The sequence below is a fragment of the Fulmarus glacialis genome, unplaced genomic scaffold, assembly GCF_000690835.1.
Source record: "Fulmarus glacialis isolate BGI_N327 unplaced genomic scaffold, ASM69083v1 scaffold1911, whole genome shotgun sequence".
NCBI classification, from domain to species: domain Eukaryota; kingdom Metazoa; phylum Chordata; class Aves; order Procellariiformes; family Procellariidae; genus Fulmarus; species Fulmarus glacialis.
The window spans coordinates 6,700-30,101 of NW_009191995.1; the positions used below are offsets into that span (position 1 = coordinate 6,700).

General features: G+C 39.3%; 1 protein-coding gene across 1 annotated transcript; it reads right to left on the reverse strand.

Annotated features, from left to right (window-relative positions):
- Nucleotides 1-465: 465 nt before the first annotated feature.
- KIF27 (kinesin family member 27) lies at nucleotides 466-22,017 on the reverse strand. Its single transcript, XM_009586873.1, has 14 exons — nucleotides 21,708-22,017; nucleotides 19,450-19,650; nucleotides 17,159-18,117; nucleotides 10,135-10,278; nucleotides 7,924-8,130; nucleotides 7,194-7,369; nucleotides 6,682-6,815; nucleotides 5,981-6,133; nucleotides 4,726-4,934; nucleotides 3,655-3,852; nucleotides 3,184-3,297; nucleotides 1,947-2,123; nucleotides 1,113-1,328; nucleotides 466-687 (listed from the first exon to the last, which is right to left on the reverse strand). Exons 1-14 carry the CDS (start codon nucleotides 22,015-22,017, stop codon nucleotides 466-468), a joined length of 3,420 nt encoding a protein of 1,139 aa, XP_009585168.1.
- Between the last annotated feature and the right edge of the window lie 1,385 nt (nucleotides 22,018-23,402).

The following is a 23,402-nucleotide window of genomic DNA, read 5'->3' on the forward strand; positions in this document are numbered from 1 at the left end:
TAATTTTTATGTTTCCAGTTGTCAGTATGATTCTTCAGTATTTGGCTGTACACACTGCAGGCAGTGTATGCAAAAATCCAGTGTACACTGGATCTAGAAAAAAAAAAGAAATACTAGCCTGAGCTTTATGAAGCCTGCAGTTGGGAAGAAGTTCAATACAACACCACTATTTAAATATGTTGCTGCTCCAAAAGTTAGCCACGCAAAGCACTGGAAAGGAGCAAGAAAATTTCCAGATTTGCAGCACCTTTTAAGCTAATGACCCCAAAATAAGATATACGAAGTTAACATGCAAGTATCCTATTTAGGCTAATGTAAAAATTAAAAATGTCTAAATTAATAACAGATGTATGTAACCTGAAGAGATTTTCACCAAAAGCTTGTTAAATTTATTTTTATTTCTGGACACCATTTCATTTCATTGTCTAGAATAATGTAACGGAAAATAGGATAAAATATTATTCATTAACCAAAACAAACCTTGTTGAAATATTTGAAGAGGATAGCTCTGAGCTCTGCAGCAGACAGGGAAACTAGTTTTCCTATTACATTATTCTCGCTCTGTGAAAGAATCTGAGAAGATGACCTAAGCAAGTGCTGGCGATTCTGAATACTTTCATTCTTGTAATCAATAGCAGCCTCCAGGGCTTCAATTCCTTCTTCCAGCTGGAAAAGGACATGTTCTTCCTACAGAGAAAAAACATGAGTGAGATCTTTAAAAAAAAGTGTAGAATTAATCTTTCTATACATAAGACATTCTTTAACCTCATTCTCAGGAGTAAAACTAAACTTAAGGGCAAGACAAACTAGTAATAGTACAGAGAACAGAACGGGAAAAATAAAAGGTAGAGTACAAATCTAGAACATTTGTCTTTTTCTGCCACAGTACCCCTTCCATGAAACAGAGGTCAATCAAATGGTCCATCACAAAAATACAAGTCATGTTTCCCTTTTTATCCTTCCCTCATCCTCCCCACAGTTTGACTTCTACTATTATTTTTTCGGTTGTGCTAGTTTTCTGTTGGATTAATAAATGAATCAGGTTCTGATCGGAATGCTTTATTATACAACACTATCTATAACCTATATTTATCTCAGAGGTGCCTACTTACTTCCATTGACAACACTTTACCATCTTTCAGTTTCTCATCCACGCTATTTCTTCTTCTGAGCAGTTGATCCTTTTCCGTCTGGAGAACCTGAATTTTTTCCAAAATGTCTGTCTTATCTTCAGTGGTGCTGCCCTGAAGCTGCATACCTTTATCACACAGTTCCTGATCCAGCATACTTAAGCGAGTAGAAAGTTTCATACTGTCTTTGTTTAAAGCCTAAAAAAACCACAGTAACCACAGATATAAAACTGAGATACTCCTCCCACTAAGAAAAATGTAGGTGAGACTGTCACATTCTGCAGTGAAAGACTTGCCTGCTTCTTGCAATGGGACCCCATTTATTTTGAGTGGGCAGCTACCATAAAATTTACTATTTACCCAAAAGATGAAAGAAAATAAAAACACTCAATGTGCAGTTTTCTACATACTAAAAATTAAAGGGACTAGTCATTGTAAATGACAATGATACTTCAATTTCTATTCACTTTTGCTACTGAAAAATAAATAATGCAAAATGTTTCGCTGTCATGTTCTCTAGTTTGCAAAAGGACTGAGTCATTTTTAGATATCATATTATTTAATGCTCTGCAATAATAGAACTCCACAGTCCAGATTTTTTTGTTTGGTTTTGTTGTTGGAATTTTGGGGAGAAAAAGTGAATAAAAATTATTATTCTGTGTTATTCACAATTTAAATGTTGATTTGCTCAAGCCACACAAAACTTCACGGCAGTAGTAGAGACACAGGTCACGTGCTACCTATCTGCCTTCCCCCACCCCAGTCTTTCAGTCAGCACTGTAATTGTGGTGAGTTTTGTGTTTTTCCTTAAATCACCTGACTAGATCTCAGTTTCTTGATTTCCAGGTGGCTTTTCTCTTGCAATAGTGCTTCTTTTTTGGCTATAATGGCTTCTCTTTTCTTTAAATCTTCTTCTAGTTCTGCTAACTGTTGGTGCTGTTGGAGAATTCTTTCCATTTCTTCATCCAGCCATTTCTTTTGCTCTTCTAATTTCTGAAGTTTAAATAGAGATCCAGAGAGCATTAACCAGGACTTTTTGGATCAGAATTTTATGGTGATATTTTTCCTTTTTTAGAATAACTGATAAAACTGTAGAAGAAATTGACATTTCTAATGCTAACATTAATTCTGCAACAGAATCTTGACTAGGAATAATACAGAAATTGAACTGACTTAAAAAGAGGCTCAGCAATGTTACATTGCTACATCTTGTATAAACAAATTTGTATCAGATGCCTGTAATGAAATGTATTATTTTTCTAAGAAGAGTTATATAAATGGATGTCTTCTATATAATCACAGCAACTATGTTTGGAAGGTACCAACCAACCAATTCTTCAGAATTCAGCTAGCCCATCCTCATTGCATCATAGTTGCCCAAGACCAGCTATTTGTGGAAAAACATTAAGTGACAAGAAATTATGATGTTGACAGAAAGAAAGACAGTAAATGAGAGCTCTGATCCTCCTAGCACAGTCCATTATAAATTTATTCTGAAGCCACAGTTTATGAGTGGATATATTTCTGGTAAGGCTAAAAAGTTGACTTTACTTAACTTTAAAAATTTCTTTTCACCTTTAAAGACTTTGATAACTCACGAAACTCTCATGTTCCAACGTCCACATCTGAAATAATGCAGGTGGCACTGCCGCATAGGACACCTATTTTTCTAACCCTGCTAGGAACAATCAAAACCATAGACCTCTGTCATTTATATCAGAGGGGAAAACAAAAAAAACAAACAAACAGTGGAACGTTTATAACAGAGCTCATCAGGATCATCCTCAATCCTACCGGACAACCAAACCTGCTGAATTCTCAGGTCTCTGAATCAGCATCTTTGGCAAATCATAGAAAGAAAAGACATTAGAGCCTCTCCTTTCCTTCATTCAAAAAGAGTACAAGAGCTGCTAGACTACACTCCCAATATTTGCTACAGCAAAAAAGAAGACAAAACTATAATGGAATACTCTTCCAAACACTTTACAAAGATCACTACGGATGAAGAAAGAAATTTTATTTTCAGGTCCTACACAGATTCGGAATGAGCTACCTGTAGCTTCTGGGAAGTTCCCACTGAGTTATTTTTCTTCTTTTTAAATGCAGCAATCTCTTTATCCTTAAGTTTAAGGATCTTCTCTTGTTGCTCCATCTTCAGTTGAAGTTCCTATAAAGAAACAAAAAACCCCATTCTTCCTGCCTCAGTCAGTCTGTTTTTAAAATGCATTTAATATCAGAGTCCACACAAGTATATAATCTGAAATACTGACCCTAAATTTACATGCAAAATTGCAATTTGGGGCTAGACATCACGTAATAAAACAAACAAAAAAAAAGCTGAAGAGAAAGGTACACTGAAGATATCTGTGAAAATGTTTATAGACTATTTTTTCAATGCATTTGTCAAGAAAGTCATTATTTAAAACTATGGAAAGCCTGGCAGTATAGTTTATTGGTTTTGGGGAAGCAGGGGCAAAATTGGCTCATCTCATTCTTTGTCATAAAGAAATAGGAAGAATCCTACTTTAATTTGTTGCTGGTCCCGCTGAATCTCTGCTTCTAGTTGCTTCTTTTTTTCGCTCTCCTCACACAGTCTCTTCTGCAGCTGGGTCTGCTGATGCTTCATCTGAGCCACATTCTGCTCAAGTTCTGTTGCTTGTCTCTCACTTTGGTTAGATAATGAAGCCAGATTCTTAGTGTCTTGCTGCTTCTTCTGTAAGGCCTGAATATTCATGGCAAATTTCAGCTTAATAGCAGGAAAACTTAAAACTAAAATATGACGCAGCTTCATTCTTTATTTCACTGAATTCTTAGAGTCAGCAAGACTTACTAACTTCTGCCCAAACAATCACTTGTTATTTCTTTGGCTTTTGAGCTATCTGGTAAAGTTGGCACAGGCAGAATTAATCTCAAGCAACGTGAAAAAGTAAAGATACAATTCATGCCTGGCAATACAATTAAAGTAGAAAAATCTGACAAATCACAACTCTGGAAAATGTGCAGAGACATAATAGTGCCAGAATGCTGGTTCTGAGCTCAACTCAATAAGCCAGCTACCTCCTTCTGTACGGTGCTTGTCTGACCCACCATTCTAGGACTGAGAGGCACAGAGCACCTAAGCTGGCCCTACACAGAATTTAAACTTAGGTATAGCAGAACGTAAAAGTAGAAGGTCAGTGCCAAACAAATATGACTGTATTGGGCCCGGTCTTGCAAACTATCACGGTGATTTGCTTAGAGCTGGAATTTATATAACATTTTCATAAAACATCGATTTTATTTATGGCAGGTAATAAACTTGTAATAATCTCCTTGTGTAGGTTCTTTTACGGTACTACATACAATGGTGTATGAGCATCTCATATCACCTGCTTCTTTCTTGGTTTCTTATCTGTGTGTAGACACTGTATGTATCTAACCACATATATGTTAAATAGCATTCTGAATATAATAGTATTAAGTTTCTCATTAGCTACTTCAATCCAGCCAGCTTCAAATGTGTAAAACTGGTGAGAGTTTTACAAGCAGAGTGTTAAGATTCAAAGGTAATAGTGAAACAGAGATTTGCAAATCTTAATGGTCAGATCAGAAATACCTGCACTTTCAACTTAGCTGCATCCATCTTCTTCCGGAACTCTTTTTGTAACTTGGCTTTCTCAGGAATGTCTCTCAGCTCCTTACTCTCCAGCTCCTGAAGCCGCTTTTGTGTTTCAGCCAGTTCCATTTTGGCCTGCTCAGATTCTTGCTCCAGTTTAGTTATCTTCAAAGAATATTGCCTGCTTACAGACTGAGCATCTTTACCTTAAAGACACAATATCCAAATAGTTTAAAAACAGCAGGATAATCAGTTGAAATGTAATACTTAGTTCTGTAGTTGAATCATTACTTACTTCCTTCTGGCTAAACCAATAGTTTCTGAGACATTTTCCAACCCTAAAGGAACATACAGTTCCTTTCTAACTCTGAAACAGAGATAAAAGGAAGGAGTCTTAAATCTGAATTCTTCATAAGCCACCTAATGTCACCACATAAAGTGCCATCTGAGTGCCAAATAAAGTGAAATTCTTCTGCCTACTGTAGTTTTTGCCGAAATGGCTCTCCTGTGTTTCATAAATTTTGCTTTTTCCAGAAGAATGTACCATTTATTTATTACTCAACTTTCAGCTTAATAATCAGTAAACAACTTTGGATTGTGTTTCTACTCTCTGACTTGCCCTGTTTGGGCAATCTCTCCCAAAGTACTGTTTTTGCGGGCACAGAATCTTTCTCAGTGCCAAAAGACAACCTCAAGAGAAGGTATGCACAGGAGAAGAGTGTGGTTGAAGGGGTTGAGCAAAGAGATCCTAACTGTCATCATAAGGCTAGTTTCTGGCAGGCATATATGTACCAGGACAGATGTGTAAGGGATGTAGGCTAACAGGGACACTGACCTTTTCCCTCATCCACTTCTGACTCCTGCTTCTCTACTGCAGTGCTGGGAATGCTTACATTCCCAGCACAGTGATGTATCTTCTCTCCTATCCCAGATACCATGTGAAAAATACATGTCCACGAAGAGATCAGTAGCACTGAGCATACATGAAAAATTACACTATTGGTGGATAAAACCAATAATTAGCAAAGCACAAAAAATATTTAACAAATACAGCTGCATATCATAGCAGAATAGGCTGTAATCAAAATTTACAGCCTTCAGTACAATCACAGCAAGTAATTAATGAATGTCATGAATCTTTAAGTTATTAAAAGTATTCTTGTATACGACAATTACATAAAAACTAAGATATGCAGGACTTCAGAAGGTTTGTGCCTTTTCTTTTGTTTCTGAACTTCTTCATTCTAATTTTCCATTCTTACTAATTCCTTAATAAGTTCCTCTTTCATTTTGATATTAAGCGCAAGTTCTCTCATTTTTTGCTCGGCCTCAGTGAGTCTCAACTCTGAATTCTTTAACTTCTGCATGTTAAAAACATGACTTTTCTGGAGGCTGTCAATCTCTTCACCTTGAAAGAAAACAAAGCAATATGGAGATAAAAAGTCTGGAATACACCATGTTCCCAAAAGATAGTGCTCTGGAACATTGTACACGTGGAGTTTTTCCATATGAAGTAGAAGAATCAAAAGGAGAGAGTAGTGCAGAAAGTCTTTTCCCTGCCATGTGTCTAAACAGGAAAAGAAAGGATGGCATGCACTAGCACTTCAAGACCCTAAATGGGAGCAAAAATATTCCTGAAACCATTTTAGTGCATCTCTGAAAAGATAATAGCATCTATTTTCTTTTACTGAAGCAATACTAAAGATTTATATCTAAGCAGCTTTTTGATGTGTGAAGTGCTTTCTGGCTAGTAAGAATTACTGAAACATTACGGTCACTGACATCAGCTTCAGAAAGGGGAAGAAGAGACTCTCTAAAGCCTATGTTGAACTATAACAAACAACATATTTGTATCAAATACACATATTTTGCTGGGAAAAATAATCACATGTGCTAAAGATATTCTTGCATATTCTGATACTGTAATAAGATTTGCTCTCATGACTTCCATTTTACCTGTGGTTGTGTCAATCTGTAGCCGAGATTTGTTGGATAAACCAGACTTGTCTCCATGACACTTCATGTCACTTATATCAGGAAGAAAGCACAGAGAAGCCTGTTTTTGTGTCCATGTTCGGTTTATGGAATGCCTAAGGAAGAATCAAAACCATGCTACATTCCAAACACACACGGATTTTTTTTCTTTAAGCTTCATGCAGAGTACATGTACTGCATCTTAACAGAGAAGAATCCCAAACTCACATAAGCACTTGTACCTTCCTTCCCATTTACTCCCAACCCCCCGGATCTTCATGGTATATTCTGGCCCCAAAACAAGGATTATACAAGCTTTATTAAATTAAAAACCTGTGTTTATTAAACTTATTTTGTAATATGCCCAGTTGGTCCCATAAGTTTACCATAAATAACATCACAAATGGTCTCATAGTACGGCAGGATTAGGCAGTAATAGTACCTTTGCTACACATTTGTCTGTAACAAAAATTAAAGAATAACAAAAAAATTACTTAAATGAGGTTTTCTTTTTGCTGCCTGTATTTTCTTCCTCTTCATCGCTCTGATCAAAGAGGTGGCAGTGAAGGACTGTATCCTGATCTTCTATGTTGCTCAGTATCATTTGGCTGCGAGCACGGAATTCTGCCATTACACGGGCCAGGGAGAAGGCAGGGGGGCTGGTATACACCTGTCAAAAAACACACAAAAAAAGTTACTTTTAAAAACACTTGCAGCAATTTAGCAATTCTTTACTGATATTTAAAAAATATTTAAATGTAAAAGTCTGTCACCACCTGAGCTTGTAAGCAAAATTACAGAGGTTTTCTATAATAACTCTGAATACCTTTGTAACAAAAGGTTTTGCGAGAGCTTAGAGCACTTGTTCCAAATGTGAAAGAAGGCACTGTTAGCAACTCATTATCCAACGTATTCAATATATCGGTAAGAAAAATCATTCATTTTTGATAATGCTTCATATTTGAACCCTCAAAAATCCCAGGAAAACACCAGAAAAGACTACAGCTTTAGCACTTGAAAGTGATAATTTTAAGCCTGAACATTTTGGACAATTGTGGCATAGCGTATGTTTCAAGACATTAAAGAGTAATTTTTCAGAGTCTTCAACAGGAAGCTAAACAGCATCTGAGAAAACCACCATAATTTGTCATGTCAAGTCTAATTATTGAACTATAACCATTACAAAGTAAAGGAAAAAAAATGTAACATTTGGGTAGACCTTACCTTTCGGGTCTCTGTCCCTGAAGGTGGGTAAAGGGAGTGTAGCAGACTCTTTGTGAGAGGGACACTGTATGGCCTCCTTGCAGATGCCACAACAGCTGGCCCATCTCCACAAGCACTTGAGAAGTCCAAAGTTTTCACATCTGTAAACTTCTCTAGTTTTTCTTTTAGCTGATCAATAAGCATTTGCTGTTCCACCATTTTCTCATTCTCATGGGGAAAAAAAACAAGGCAAAACTGTTGCTGATTATAAGCTCTGTATGATATTCACCATTTCTAAATTCCTTACAAAGGTCATGAATCTTGTAAATCACTCACTAACCCTGAATTCTTCTGCAATGCACAGGCAAATTCTGCAACAAGCTGAAAATTCTATGACATATCATTAATCTAACACACACACCCCAACTCCAATAAATTTTAGACACATTTTGTCCAGAAAGACCTATCTGTAAGGTAACTTACATTAGCTTATCTAGACATCTAGTGAGAAGTAGGTGACATACTTAGGCCGTGCTTGCTTTATATGTGTGTTTATGGAGAAATAAAATGGGAATTCAACAAAAATGTTCAAATTAAACACATGGTCTGAGTCTAATTAAACATGTATACAGGCTGCTTCTTCCTCTTTGAGCAGTTCCACTTTAAAGATTATTTGTATTAATAAACATAAACATGTACATGATCCCAGGATCACTTGTACAGGCTACTTCTTTTTCTTCTACCCAGCCTCAGCTCTGCTGGTAATGCTACTTTGGAGAACTTACTTATCTGTTTCTCCTACAGCGGTCTCTGTACATTGTTCAAAACCACTTATCTTACCTAAACTGATTCATCCATAAGGCCAAAATTATATCCATTTTCAACTCCCTCTATTCCTTTCAATTCTTTCCAAAGTACCTTTAAAATCTGGCCTAGTAAGAACAGGAAGGTTGAAGAATAACTAGTGATAGTCAACCGAAAGTATTCAATGAAAGATATTTTGCATTCTCCCACTTTGAATAATACATTTTTTATTCATTCTTTGTATCTTGTTTTCTTAGACTGCAGGTTCCTTCCGAACACACATAGACAATGCCTTGCAAATTGACATTTTGTTGGAATACAATACATAATATTCCTGTGTCATCCAGTTTAGTGGATTAAGTACCAAAATGGTGCCTGAGAGCTATCAAACTTCCTTCCTGTCTCTGATACTGAAGCAATCATGATCTTTTACCTACTGCTTCTGTTCATTACCTCTACCTTGTATCCCCCAGAATTTATATAAGCATTATCACTGTGTAATAAGTTGACACTATGCTGTACAGGTTTAAAAAAAAAAAAATATCAACCTAGCCAGAGGTGACAGAAAAGAAAGAAAGTGACAGAGGGAAGAAAAAGATGATGACTAGTATACTTACCTTTCATTCTTTGCCTCTCCCCAAGCCATCAGCAAAGAAGAGGAAAAAGGAGAAAAAGTAGAATAAGGAGAAGAGTACTAGCTAGCCATGCTTATGCTTTTCTCTTTTAAAATGCCGGATAATAATTTATTTATCATCCACGTGACAGGCAACACCAGGAGAATATTAACTATTCTATTTATGGCCTCCTAGATCTTGAAATGTTGTATACCTACTACCCATCATAATTTCATTAGCAAGCACAAGATCTAGGGAAGGAAGGAGGTAAGCAGTGTTTCCACTATGTCACTCAATTTTCTCTAATAGTGAATGCTCAGAATATTATGATGAAATTCTCTCTTAAAAAGTCAAAAGGGAACAATACTCTAATTCTTAATAAAGCTACAACAAAAAATGTTTCTATATAACCTTTCAGTTGAAGTATTCTATAGGATCTTCATAATCTTTTTCAGATTCTAAAGGATCTTTAAAGGCCTTTCAAATCCTAATTCATTAATCGTCCTGAAACTCCTTAGCAATAATAGGGGAGAGAGGTGTGTGTTACACTTTAGGAAACATGGAGAGGGTGAATGATACACCTCATGTTACACAGGAAGGCTGTGGCACAGATAGGTTCATACACAAACTTCAGGAATCACACTAACTCAACTCATTAAGTGATACAGCTCTAATGCAAACAAAATGCCCGTAAGGTTGACAGGTAGTTATGTCCAAAAAAATCCTGAGGGACCTGGCTTGAAATAATAAGTGCATTCATACAATGGAAGGATGGTTCAATGTATATATGTAATGTGTACCAGAGGAAAAATACCTGTAATCTAAGTGTTTCTTGAGCCTCCTTTAAAGATTCCAGTTGTTCTTCATTTTCCTGTAGCAATGTCTTTATCTGATTCTGCAGTATCTGCAGTTCATGATCCTTCTGGCTAAATACTTCTTCATCCATAACTAGAGCCTGCTAGATAATAAAAGAAAAGTTCAGCTGGGGAAAAGGGAACATTATTATTCTTACAGTTGGAAAATGAAAAAAAAACCCAAACAACCTCATTTGTTCTTAAAAGATTTGATCATAACTGCAAAGTTTTGAGGTATGTACGGCAAATCGTCTAAGTGGTTATCTGTGGTTTCTACCAGTTATTTCTTCACTTCTGTTTCATCTATTGATTTTCTTCTGACAAGTTTCTTTCTTCCAAAGGAAATAATGTACCCATAACCAAAGCTACATTATTGAAGTAGATATCTAAATCCAGTTATTCTCTTTAGGGTGCTGTGAGATGTAGCCACAAGATCTCAGCCCCAACCATAAGATTGATACACTTCTCAAATGAAAAAATAAGGACAGCTATCCTCATTCTGCAACTCAGATAACAGCCTAAAGATTAAAGAAACCATAAGAATCCTTCTTCAAAAGTTCTTGTGAATAAATAATCCAATATTGATTGAAGGAGACTTCCAAATGTTGTTACTCTTCCAGAAAGCCTGTAGAAACCAAATATGAAGTATGGAAACATCATGTCTTACTGTTCTAAAACTGGATACTTCTGTACAGTTAGCCTACCTACATCTTTCTTCCAACAAAAGGCAACTCTTAATAGCTTTTAAGAATGCACTCAAGAACCTGATGTCTCTTTAGAGAACAGAACTTTTTCCAAAGTCTATATACGAATGCAAACGTTTCTACTAAACGTAGTTGACAAGTGTATCCTCTCCCCCACTGGTGCTGTATCATTATGCAGAGTTGAGCCAACTACAGAAAAAAAGAAGGAAGCTTGCACAGATGTTAGCATGGTGACAGGCTGGGGCAGGATGAAGTGACAGAAAACTAGGTGGCATATTGTCCATATTGTATTAAACATACAGAACTAAAATCAGAATATATTTGCTCAGTTGTATGGGGTGTAGGTGTCAAGGGTTTGGTGGGGGTGACTGCAGGGGTGGCGTGTGTGAGAAGAGACCAGGGTTGCCCCATGCTGGACACAGCCAGCTCCAGGCAACTCCAGTGGACCCAACGCAGGGAACAGCTGAGCCCCTCAGCCAAGATGGCGGCGCCTGTCATAGTATATTTAAGAAAAGGCACAAAATGCCAGACAGGCAGAAGAGGAGGGAACCAAAAGAGTGAGAAAGAGCAGAGGGAAGACCAGGAGGAGGGGAAGGAGGAGGTGCTCCATGGTGGAGCAGATACCCACGCTGCAGCCTAGGGAGGACCTGTGCTGGAGCAGATAGATATTCCTGAAAGAACTGTTGCCCATGCAGAGCCCATGCCGAATCAGAGGAAAGGTGCGAGGAGGAAAGAGCAGCAGAGAGAAACCGCTATGTACTGACCATAAACCACTCCTCTATGTCCCTGCACCACTCAGCAGTGAGGGACAGGAGTATGGAATGAAGGAGTGAAGATAAGCCTGGAAAAGTGGGGGAGGAACGGTGTTGGTTTAGTGTTTGTCTTTTTGTTCCCCGCTAGCCAAATAAGTAATTAATTTTTTTTTTAATTGGCAATAAATGAAATCATTTTTCCCCAACTCAAGACTGGTTTTTAATTGGTAAGCAATCTCTCTGTCTTTATCTCAACCCACAAGATTTCTCATTCCTGTTTTTCCTATTTTCTCTCCCTGAGTCCTATTGATGGAGGGGTGAATGAATGGCTAGGTGGGAGTTTGGCTGTTAGCTATGGCTAACCCACTACGCATAATGTACCTAAGCCCTCCTCCTCTCCCTTTTTATTGCTGAGTATGTCGTATGACATGAAATACCTCTTTGGTTGTTTTGGGTCATCTGCCTGGTTGTGCCCCACCCCCGGCCCGTACTGTCCACTTTTCTTGTTCACAATATCTAGAGCCAGCTGGATGGCTTTCACTTCTGCACATTGCCTCGATTCACCTTTCCCTTCAGCAGTTTCTGCAACTTGTCATGTCGGACTCCAAACAGCAGTTTTCCACTTCCAGTGGTTTCCCACAATATGACAGGACCCATCCTGGCAGGATCCCACGGACCACATTGTTTCTCATTTTCTGGTAACTTATTATAGAGTTACAATACAGTTATACTCCTATAATACAGTTCTACAGTATACTTACTCTTCAACATGAGTCACTTCCTCAGGCAATGCTCCAAAATGTCAGCTTTCTGGCCAGTCCATGATCTCTTCCAGGATTCCAGAGCAGTTGGGGTTCCCCATTCAGGCCCATGGTGTGATCAGCGCTACCCACTTATTCCACATAGCATTAGTTGCATGATGGTAGAGGGAATGTTTCCTTTGAACATCCAATGCAGTACAGACAATCGCGGTGCCAAGGGAAGCTGAGCTTCAGTATGAACTACTTCTGAAGCATCTTGAACCCCTTCAAATGCTGCTAGTATCTCCTTTTCAGTTGGGGTGTAGTGGGCCTCAGATCCTCTACACCCACAGCTCCAAAACCCTAGAGGTTGACTTTGGATCTCTCCAGGTGCTTTCTGCCAGAGGCTCCAGCTGAGGCCATGCTCCCTGGCGGCAGCGTAAAGCACGTTTCTCACTTTTGGTCCTATCTGGACTGGCCCAAGGGCTACCGCAGGAACAATTTCCTGACTGATCTGTTCAAATGCTTGTTGCTGCCTGGGGACCCAGCTGAAATAGTTCTTCTTTCAGGTCACTCAGTAGAGAGGACTTACAAGTTGACTGTAACCTGCACTCTCCAGAATCCCACAATGCCTAGGAATGCCTGGGTTTCCTTTTTGTTACTACTGGGAACATGGTTATTATCTTATTGATCACATCCGCTAGGATGTGATGACGCCCATCTTGCCATTTTATTCCCAAAAACTAGATTTCTCGTAAAGGTCCTTTGACCTTGTTTTGTTTTATGGCAAAACCAGCTTTCAGAAGAAACTGGATTTTCTTTTCCCTTTCTCAAACACTTCCTCAGCTGTGTGGCCCCACACAGTGATGTTGTCAATGGACTGCAAGCTTTCTGGGGCTTTGCCCTGTTCCAGAGCAGTCTGGAACAGTCCATGCCAAATGGTAGGGCTGTGCTTCCACCCCTCCATGGCAGTCGATTCCAGATGGGACACCCTTCCACATCAAAGCTAAATGTGGCCTGCACCCTGCTGAAAAAGGGATTGAGAAAAATGCATTGGCAATATCAGTTATGGCATATCGCTTGACTGCCTTTGACTCCAGTCATACTAGAGTTCTAGCATGCCTGGTACGGCACCACTTAATGGTGGTGTGACTTCATTCAGGCCATGATAGTCCACTGTAAACCTCCACCCTCTATCAGATTTCTGCACTGGCCATATGGGACTACTAAAGGGCAAGTGAGTCTTGCTGATCACTCGTTGGCTCTTGAGTCGATGAATCAGCTCCTGGATGGGAACGAGGGAGTCTCAGTTGGGACGATATTGATGCTAGTGCACCATCATGGTAGTAATTGGCTGCTCTTCAACCCACAGCAACCCCACAACAGAAGGATCGTCCAAGAAGCCAGGTAAGGTAGACAGCTGTTTAATCTTCTCTGAACCTGCAGCAGCTGCATCAAAGGCCCAATGGTATCGCTTTGGATCCCTGAAGTACGCTCTTTTGAGAGAATCAATGGCAAGGACATATGGGACCTCTGGACTGGTGACAATACGATGCTTCTGCCATTTGTTTCCTGTTATGCTCACCTCAGCTTCTAGCACAGACCACAACTGGGATCCCCTCATCACTCCGGAAATCCAGATGTGTTCTGCCTCCTTGTATCCTGATGGCATTAGGATACACTGTGCACCGGTGTCCACCACAACCAAAATAAATCCAATTGTCCCTTTCCTCCGCTTGGCTGGAGAAAGGGTCCCCTATTCCCAGAGCATTCATTATGTGACTCCTGTAATTGCAAACCAGAAGTCTTTACACCATGAAAGGAGCCCATGTATCTCTCTCTTGCCCAGGCTATGCTATAAGGACTATTCACAGGTGTGATCCTACTACAGACCAGCACAGTCCTTCCATGTTAGAAGGCGTGGTGTTCAAACCCACATGGACATAAGTCCATTGGAACAGTATCAGAAAGAGGAGAGGGGTCCTCAGCCCATCTCCAGCATCTCAGGAATTGCTCAACAGCAACCGGAGCAGTAATCTTCCTGAAAGGACCCTTTTTTACCACTGCTTTTTCATGTACACAGACTTCCAGGACCAAGGTAGGTGCACCATCTCACTTCCTCATACGCTCCCCAAAGTCATGCAGACAGAACCACAGGGTGGCACATGGCATGTGCCCATGGTTCCCTTTCCTTTGAGCAGAGAAAGGCCGACACGTGGTAGCTGAGATGCTGGCCTGCAGGGGCAAGGAGGGAGAGAGATTATCCACATTCTCTTTGAATTGCCAGACCTTGTGGAGCTGAAATGCAGGCCCATAGCAGGGAGGGGGAATAGAGATTCTCTTTGAATTGCTGGAGTTGGCAGACCAGTCTATACAAAGTTGGTGCCTTGTCAGCCCAATCCATCATTGCTAGGTTGCTGGCGCATGATGTCGGTGCGCTCTGTACAGACTTCTGCCACACAGACCGTGTGCATTGTATGTCATTCGGATCTTTGGGGCCCTGATTATTGTCCATGTTACTGTAGACCACCTCCACCACCGCTAATTCCCTCAGACACTGGATACCTTCCTTTGTGATAGTCCACTTGCTTTATTGGGTTACAGTATCTTCCTTAAGAGGATACCTTGTCTTCATGCTCATTAAGAGCCACCTCTGGAGGCTGTGGGTGGCTGCCCCTCTTCTGATCCCTCTGTCAATCCCATAGTCCCTAGCAATGGATCCCAGCTGCTGTGCTTCCTTACCTTCTAGTTCCAGATTGTTAGCCCCACTATCCCAGCACTGGAGCAACCAGGTAGCAATTCGCTTATCTTGCTGATGGACTAAATCTTTCTGCCTATTTTGCAGCTTGGTCAAGGATAGGGACTCGGTAGTTTCTGCCTCTCATGATTTCCATCTCTTCCCTCTCCATCCTGCTGCAGAATAGGCTGCATCTTCTGATTCTTCCTCTCTCTCCCTCTCAGGAGGAGCTGCTGCTTCTCTTACTAACTGACCTCTGCTTCCATTGTTTCTTCTTGACTACAGAAGCAACTATTACAGTTGAGGGTTCGTCTCTGGTTTAGTGTCCATTTGTGTGGCCTCAGAGCAAGAGACCTTCTCAGTCCCCGTTTGTGGGCTCTTAGATTGGGAGATCCTCTTGCATCTCTGGATAGTGGCTTGATAGGCATGGGCCAGGTCCCAAGACAGTTTTTTAGAAGACACTGTGTTTCACCTCCCCTCCTTCAAATGGTGTATTACTTTGACGGGTTTACAAGCCTGTGCAGACATGAAATCCCAAGCTATCGGAGGCCATAATGGCCCTATGCACCTGCCCAACTCCTCCCATATACCCTGCCACCCCAGGGATCAATCGCCTTAGAGCATGCTCCTGTGTGGCATCCCAAATTAGTTGCTTAACCTTAGGAACAATAATTAAAATCAAGATCACAATACACACCAGTATGAACAGTCTGATTACATGAGGATATTGAAGGAACTAAGAAGCCATTATATCAAGGCTATAAAAACCTGTCCTGGAGGAGAGGAAGGGATAGGTGCCATTCTTTCCTCTCTCCACAAAATGTCTCTCAAGAGGAGAAAAGGGGAAAGGTATAGTTGCTGGTTTTGTCCATGAGATGGTTCTTGGAGTACTGGGACACCAGTGATGTAGGACCAAAATACAGATTAGGCTGAAGGCCAGTGGTTTTATCATAGCTCTCCCAAGCAAGGGGAAACAAAGTGAAAAACAACACACTAAACAGCAAAATATGAAAACAGTCATTAATAATTCTGGGAGTCTGTTGTACAGCCAGAACGGAATCAAGCATCAGAATATTCAAGGAAACACGTAAGTCAGCACCCAAATTAAATATGCCAGCATCATGATCTGCAACAGCCGCTCAAATAACAACTTACCTAAACAGGTAGAATAGCTAGAAGTTTAATCTAGGACATTCTAACCAGGTCTGTTATTATCTTGAAGGCCTTGAGCCACTCGTTGGGCGCCAAAAAGGACTGTTGTGGGTTAACCCCAGTAGGCAGCTAAGCACATACAGCCGCTCGCTCACTTCCCCGCCCCCAACCCCAGTGCGACAGGGGAAGAGCAAAGGAAGAATAAAAGCAAGAAAACTTGAGGGTCAAGATAGAAATCGTTCAGTAAGTGAAGGTGAAGTGGAAGAAGAGAGAAAGAAAATAAAACAAAACAAATGATGCAAAGGCAATCACTCACCACCTCCCAAGGCTGACTGATGCCCAGCCCAGTTCCCAGGCAAAATATGGCTAACCTCCCTAAACCTCCTCCTCTCCCTTTTAATTGCTGAACATGATGTTATATGGCATGAAATATCTCTTTGGTTAGTTTGGGTTATCTGCCTGGTTGCATGTGTGTGTCCCCAGCCGCCCCAACCTATTCACTGGGGGGCAGAGGCAGAAACAGAGAAGGCGTGATGCTGTGCCAACACTGTTCAGCAAGACCTAAAACTTTGGTGTGTTATCAGCATTGCATTGGTCACAGATCTAAACCACAGTACCCTACAAGCTGCTATGAAGACAATTAACTCCATCCCAGCCAGACCTAGCACACTAGCATAGCTAAAACCAAAAACCTAACAGATAAATTCAATCATCCATTAAAATAAAGCTAGGTCACAGGGATTAGATAAACAAAATTATACAAGACTGTGAATTAAATTTAAATTGTCAAATTAAGTACAGGTAAGTGTAACAGTTTTACATCTTTCGAAACTGAATTCAAGTTTTAGCAGACTGCTCTTTCACATAGTTATTTAAATAATCAACTTATAATTAAATACCTGGCATTTCTTTAGTTCCCTCTTTAGCTGAAGAATTGTGATGTGATGTGGCTCTTGGCTGGTCCCCATCCCTGTGTCAGTTTCCTGCATGGTGAGAGCTTCCTTCCTTACTTCCTGTACCATAGTGATCCAGCTCTGCAATCTATCCCGCTGACTTCTTTTTAAGCTAACATCATCATTCAAATCAACCAGAAATGGGAAAGCTTCATCTACACAATTTCTATAACTGAAACATTGAACCTGAAGCCGGGTGAGCTGCTCCTCAAGTGAACTGATACGAGTTCTTTCTTGATTTAAGTCATATGAACACTGATTACTGACTTGCTGGTTCTGCAAAGCTTCTCGAAGCAATCTGATTTCAAATTCCATTTCATCAATCCGGTCTTGATCGGGGTTGTAATTTACCACTGGTTTATTTCTAATGTTTTTGGCTCTGTTGGCATATTTGAGGGAATTTAAAGATTCATCAAAGTCTGATGAGGATGGACTTATACACGTTATCATGACAGTCTTGGCATTCCCTCCAAGGGAGTCTTTCAGAATACGAGTGATTTTAGCATCCCTGTATGGAATATGTACACTTTTCCTTTTTGGGTCTCCGAGGGCACTGATGACATTTCCCAAGGCCAACAGACCAGTATTGATCTGAATTGATTCTTTGAAGCGTTCACCAGTATTTCCAGTCTTTGTCACCCTCTCTGATCCTGCCAAATCCACAAAATGAAACTTTGAAGCAATCATCTGGACTGATTTCCAAGATGAATCCTGTGCAGCATCAGTATTTTTCTGAGACTCTGCAGATTGTTTCTGACAAATACTGATGGTAAAAATGGCATGAGATCGACTAGAGTGCTCATTCATTTGTGTCGTGCCTGTGTGACGAGCTGCATTGCCACTTTCCAACAGGCTTATCACTTCATTTGCACATTCTACTTGGAATTCCTTAGCACCAACAATCACTTCAAACACCAAACCAAAGAAAGTAAGAATAATTCAATTAATTCTAAATTCTTCAGCAAAAGTTTACAGCAATTAGGAATAGTCAAACTATCAACACAAATTAGAGAAACATAAAAGCCTGCATTATAATGAGGTCATAGCATATAGCTATAGAAAACAAAACATCGATATGTGAAAAGCATGAGGTACAACACATTTGAAACCTGCAAATATTTATACATGGGTGTATTGTGTCATAGCATTTGAAACACTATCTTGAACACAGCTTTACTCATTTACACATTGCCATATGCAATTTGGAATCTAGTGCTATCTAGAAAAAGTATGAGCAAAGTCAGCTCAAAGGATATCTTCCCAGTTTAAAAAAAGAAAAAAAGACTAAAAATAAAAAAGTTTGTAGTAGAAATGATTCCTAGCATATGGTAAGAACAGAATTTCTATTCTATATAGCTCAGGTAGTCGGGCCTTTTGGACAGGTATCTATTAGTAACCTAATAATGTGGAAGTGTCCTTCTACCAAGTACTCCTACCAAGCATATTCTTTGTCCTTTGTTTTAATGAAGGATGGAAAATGTCCTAGCACAATCAACTGAAGCTGCCTCAAGCTGTACTGAAGAAGGGAAGTAGTTTAAAATATATTGCGCGGTCCTTACGAAGCAAGGTCCTATATTGTCTGCAAGATTTGTGTTAAATTAGTGCCTTCTTCCAGCTACAGATCATGCCAGCTCAATGCAACAGTATATTAATATTAGAGCAAACACAACAATTAGAACATAAAGAATAAATAAAAAAAAAAAATCAAAACAGATTACAGATTTTCAGAATAAAATATCTCTGCAGTGGATTCTTCTAGCATTTTCATGTAGTGGAGAGGAGAACTATAAGATAAGTGTTGATTTCAAAGCCTCCAAGAAATATCAGATGCTACTCCTAATGAAATGTTCTCTTCCACCCATTTCACAGTGAAAGGGGACAGATTTTTACAGTATAAGTGGCTTAACAATTATAATTTTGAAGGGAGAAGCAAAGGTTTAATCTTGAAATACTTATTCAAGTGAATAATCACACACTATTGTGTTTCTAGACACAATTTGCAAAAGCAATAACTGTACTTCTATTTTATCATTTGTTGCCATTTCTGATGGAACATCTACATCATTCACAGGCGTCTAAATCCAAAACAACTTCAAATCAGCTAAACTGAGTTTATATTCTGAAAACGTAACTTTTTTCTAGTATTAGTAATGAATAAGCTCTTTCAAGAGAAGGCAAGAATAACTTGGGCACACAACTGAAACCAAACACACCAAATTTTAGAGCTGAAATCCTACCTGTATTTCCCTTTTCATCTTCTCGGATATGTAATTCTTTCACAGAGGTCTCCAACTCCAACAAATCTCGAAGTTCTTCCTTGTAAACCTCTATATAAGATACTTTCACATGGAAGTCAATGTTACTATTTTCAGAAATATGCTGAAATAATTCCTGAATAGCCCGTGGGATTATGCCCTTCTCATCCTCTGCAACGGATGCTAAAATATAAGCAAAGATGTCACAGAAGCTTGCAGTCATTGTACCGCATAAATTACAAAGACTGAAGATTGAGAGAAGTCTGTGAAATCTGCTACTCTATATACTAAGGAACCTGAAGAGCTCAGTGTTCCCAAGGATTTTTATAAATATTTGTTTTTCTGGGTTCAGAATACTTGTCTGCATCCATTAATAGGATTCAAAGTTAAGTTCTAAATTACATAATGTTATAATCACCAAAGTTATGAAAAAAGTGGAGTCTACTTTAAATCTATACTCCTCAGAGTATAGATTTCTTATTTATTCCTACTCATTATGGTTGGCAACGACATCGCAAAGGTTTGAGAAACTATAAATTCCACTCAAATACAGCAAAGACCATTAGTAACTTGGTGAGACAAGATTTATGACCAACACATACAGTAATCTCCTATTTCTTCAAAGTAGATATGGAACACTAATGCCAAACTCTGTTTTGTTTTTTTTTAATATTCAGCACAGAACAATGCTTCCATAATTCGTGTTCTTTATCCAAGAATATGGAAACAAACTGTTTGTCTATGAGAGGATACCAAGAATCTTTTTTACCAAAAAAATAACAGGTTGCTCACATTGAACTATAAATTTGGTAAATATATGTATAAAACCAAAATTGCTGAGCTATGAACAGCCTTAGATTGTGACATCCGCTCTCTAAAGAATTTGGCTGGCAATGGTACTTACAAAAACATTAAATAACTACTACTAGAGAAAAGACAAGTGAAGTTATAACAGTAAGCAGAATGAGGAGGCCAACTGTATGAGGTTCAACAAGGCCAAGTGCCGGGTCCTGCACTTCAGCCACAACAACCCCATGCAACACTACAGGCTTGGGGAAGAGTGGCTGGAAAGCTGCCCAGAGGAAAACGACCTGGGGGCGTTGGTCGACAGCGGCTGAACATGAGCCGGCAGTGTGCCCAGGTGGCCAAGAAGGCCAACGGCATCCTGGCCTGTATCAGAAATAGTGTGGCCAGCAGGAGTAGGGAGGTGATCGTGCCCCTGTATTCGGCACTGGTGAGGCCGCACACCTCGAATCCTGTGTTCAGTTTTGGGCCCCTCACTACAAGAAGGACACTGAGGTGCTGGAGCGTGTCCAGAGAAGGGCAACGAAGCTGGTGATGGGTCTGGAGAACAAGTCTTATGAGGAGCGGCTGAGGGAACTGGGGTTGTTTAGCCTGGAGAAAAGAAGGTTCAGGGGAGACCTCATCGTGCTCTACAACTACCTGAAAAGAGGTTGTAGCAAGGTGGGTGTCAGTCTCTTCTCCCAAGTAACAAGCAATAGGACAAGAGGAAACGGCCTTAAGTTGCACCAGGGGAGGTTTAGATTGGATATTGGGAAAAAGTTCTTCAAAAAGGTTGTTGACCATTGGAACAGGCTGCCCAGGGAAGTGGTTGAGTCACCATCCCTGGAGGTATTTAAAAGACGTGTAGATGTGGTGCTTAGGCACACGGTCTAGTGGTGGACTTGGCAATGTTAGGTTTACGGTTGGACTTGATTATCTCAAGGGTCTTTTCCAACCTAAATGATTCTGTGATTCTATGATTCTAAATAAAAGTAAGATGTCAATACCTCCCAAGAGATTTAGAATAATCTATTCATGTCCATATGGAAGACTATGATGTCATAGAAATGTCTCTCAGGAAAAAAAAGCAAAGAGTGAGCAAGCAAACAATTAATTGCCTAACACAGACATTTCAAGGTAAAATAAATGTAGCAAGAATCTCCAAAACACTACATTTCAGGAAGAAATTCTGGTTTAAGTTGCATGTTAAAATGGTGAATGAGAAAGAGCACTTTATAAGTTGTTTTTTTCTTAGATATTTTTGGCATAGCTTAATTTATGGACAATTTGGTTTTAGAACAGTTTAAGTATCACCTAAACTTCGGAAGCGTTTTTACTATACCTTTTTTCATTAGCCCTTAAAAATTCTGCAGCATCATCTGCTATGTATTAAATATTTAACTTGCACAAATACATTGTTCACCAGTTTAAAAAAACCCAAACTTACTACAACCTACCAATGTGGCCACCTCCGATGGTGTAAGTCTTCCCAGAACCTGTCTGTCCATATGCAAACACCGTAGCATTGTATCCCTCAGTCAAAGACACTAGAAGAGGCTTAATGCAAACAGTATAAACCTCTTCTTGGGTTGAGTTTTTGCCAAATACAAAATCAAAAGTGAAGACACGGTCTTTCCCAATGATAATTTGTTGTGTGTTTGGGACTAATCTCACGCACACTTGGTGGTTATGAAGTACTTCTTTGGAAAGTAAAGGTCTGATTCGAACTGCAACTTTAACTGGGATCTCCTCCATGCCAGACTCCATCCCAGTGCTCCCCACTCAGTAGTCACACAGTCCACAAGAAGTCTGTTACCACTCCTGTGTTCACCTCATTCGCAGTTGTCTGCAACTAAAAAAAAAGTTTTCCATGTTATATAATAAATAAGAATTAATTTCCTGAAAAAAGAAAGTTGACATTTCCTAAAGAATAAATAAGCACCACTGCACTCTTGAAAAGTACCTGATATAAAAGCAGCTATATTAATAACTGTTAAATCAATTCATAAATTAATTCTACCTCTATTAATTTCCAAACTAGCAGAATTAAGTCTGAAAGTTGCCTGATTTTCTATTTGAACATAATACAGCCATATGAAGCAACAATATCGTAAGAGCTTGTTAATAAACACTGTTGATAAAGCATATGCTTACAATGAATCCTCTCATTTTCCTATTCCTGCATTCATGCTCTATAGGCAACATAAATCAGTCAAACTAACCCTTTTTCTCCAAAAGTTATATGTATACACACACATGTGTTTTAAAACCCTCTTCCACTTAAGAAGTGCCAAGCCTTGTAACTCGACAAGCACAGAGAAAGCAGTTGTGTTGCCTACAAAGGAGATATGATTTTAAACGTACCTAATTCCTACCCATAAAGAATTCCTCTGATTTTAATCTGCATGTTTAAGCACATACGTAATTATTTTTTATTAATTATGTATTTTAGCAACCATGGTTCCTTATACTGCTCCTTATACTCCTCATACTGTATTCATTCTCACAACATAAGCACTGTACAGTAGCACATCTGTAAATATCAAGGAATACCCTTTCTTTACAGCGGTCTTTCATGAACGTTCAAAAATCCTCACAGGTACCAAATGCTGATGGATCCCAAACATATATCTTTTTTTTTTTTTTTGCTAATGCTAAGAATCTTTGCAGTGCAAGCGAAAGTTTGCTGAACTTCCTGCTTGCTAAACTCACACACATTGTCTTTAAGAAAGCTATATTACCAAACTGGCAGAACACGTCAGCTAAACCCCCACAATTCAAGTTTGTTGAAAACAAACAGCTTTAAACAGTTGTCTTGTGATTGCAAAGAGAAGAGTTTTTGCATTTCATTTTATTCCATTTAGTTTGAGAACTCGGGCATCCAGAATTGAGAAACTATCTGAAGCTGAAAAAAGAAAAGCCCCATTTTATGAACTGAGCAGAAGTAAAACAAGCAAGCAAAGCATGAGACTGAAGTCAGACTCCTATCATAAAGGACATGACGATCAGAAACAACTATATGAACTTGCTACCTACAGATTCAAAACACATTTTGATCGATTTCTGTTTTTATTTATCCAGGTACATTATTTTTATCCCCTTGCAAGTACTGCTTTAAAGTGCTGGCATTCCCCTCTCCCTTTTAAAATTAT

Bases quoted from the DNA above. Each gene is read 5' to 3' on its own strand.
- KIF27 (XM_009586873.1), bottom strand. From the start codon at position 22,017: ATGGAGTCTGGCATGGAGGAGATCCCAGTTAAAGTTGCAGTTCGAATC. The intron at 19,651-21,707 runs GTAGGTTGTAGT...CTTATATTTTAG, and splicing joins CATCGGAGGTGGCCACATTG to CATCCGTTGCAGAGGATGAG. The intron at 6,134-6,681 runs GTAAAATGGAAG...TTTTCTTTCAAG, and splicing joins ACAGATTGACACAACCACAG to GTGAAGAGATTGACAGCCTC.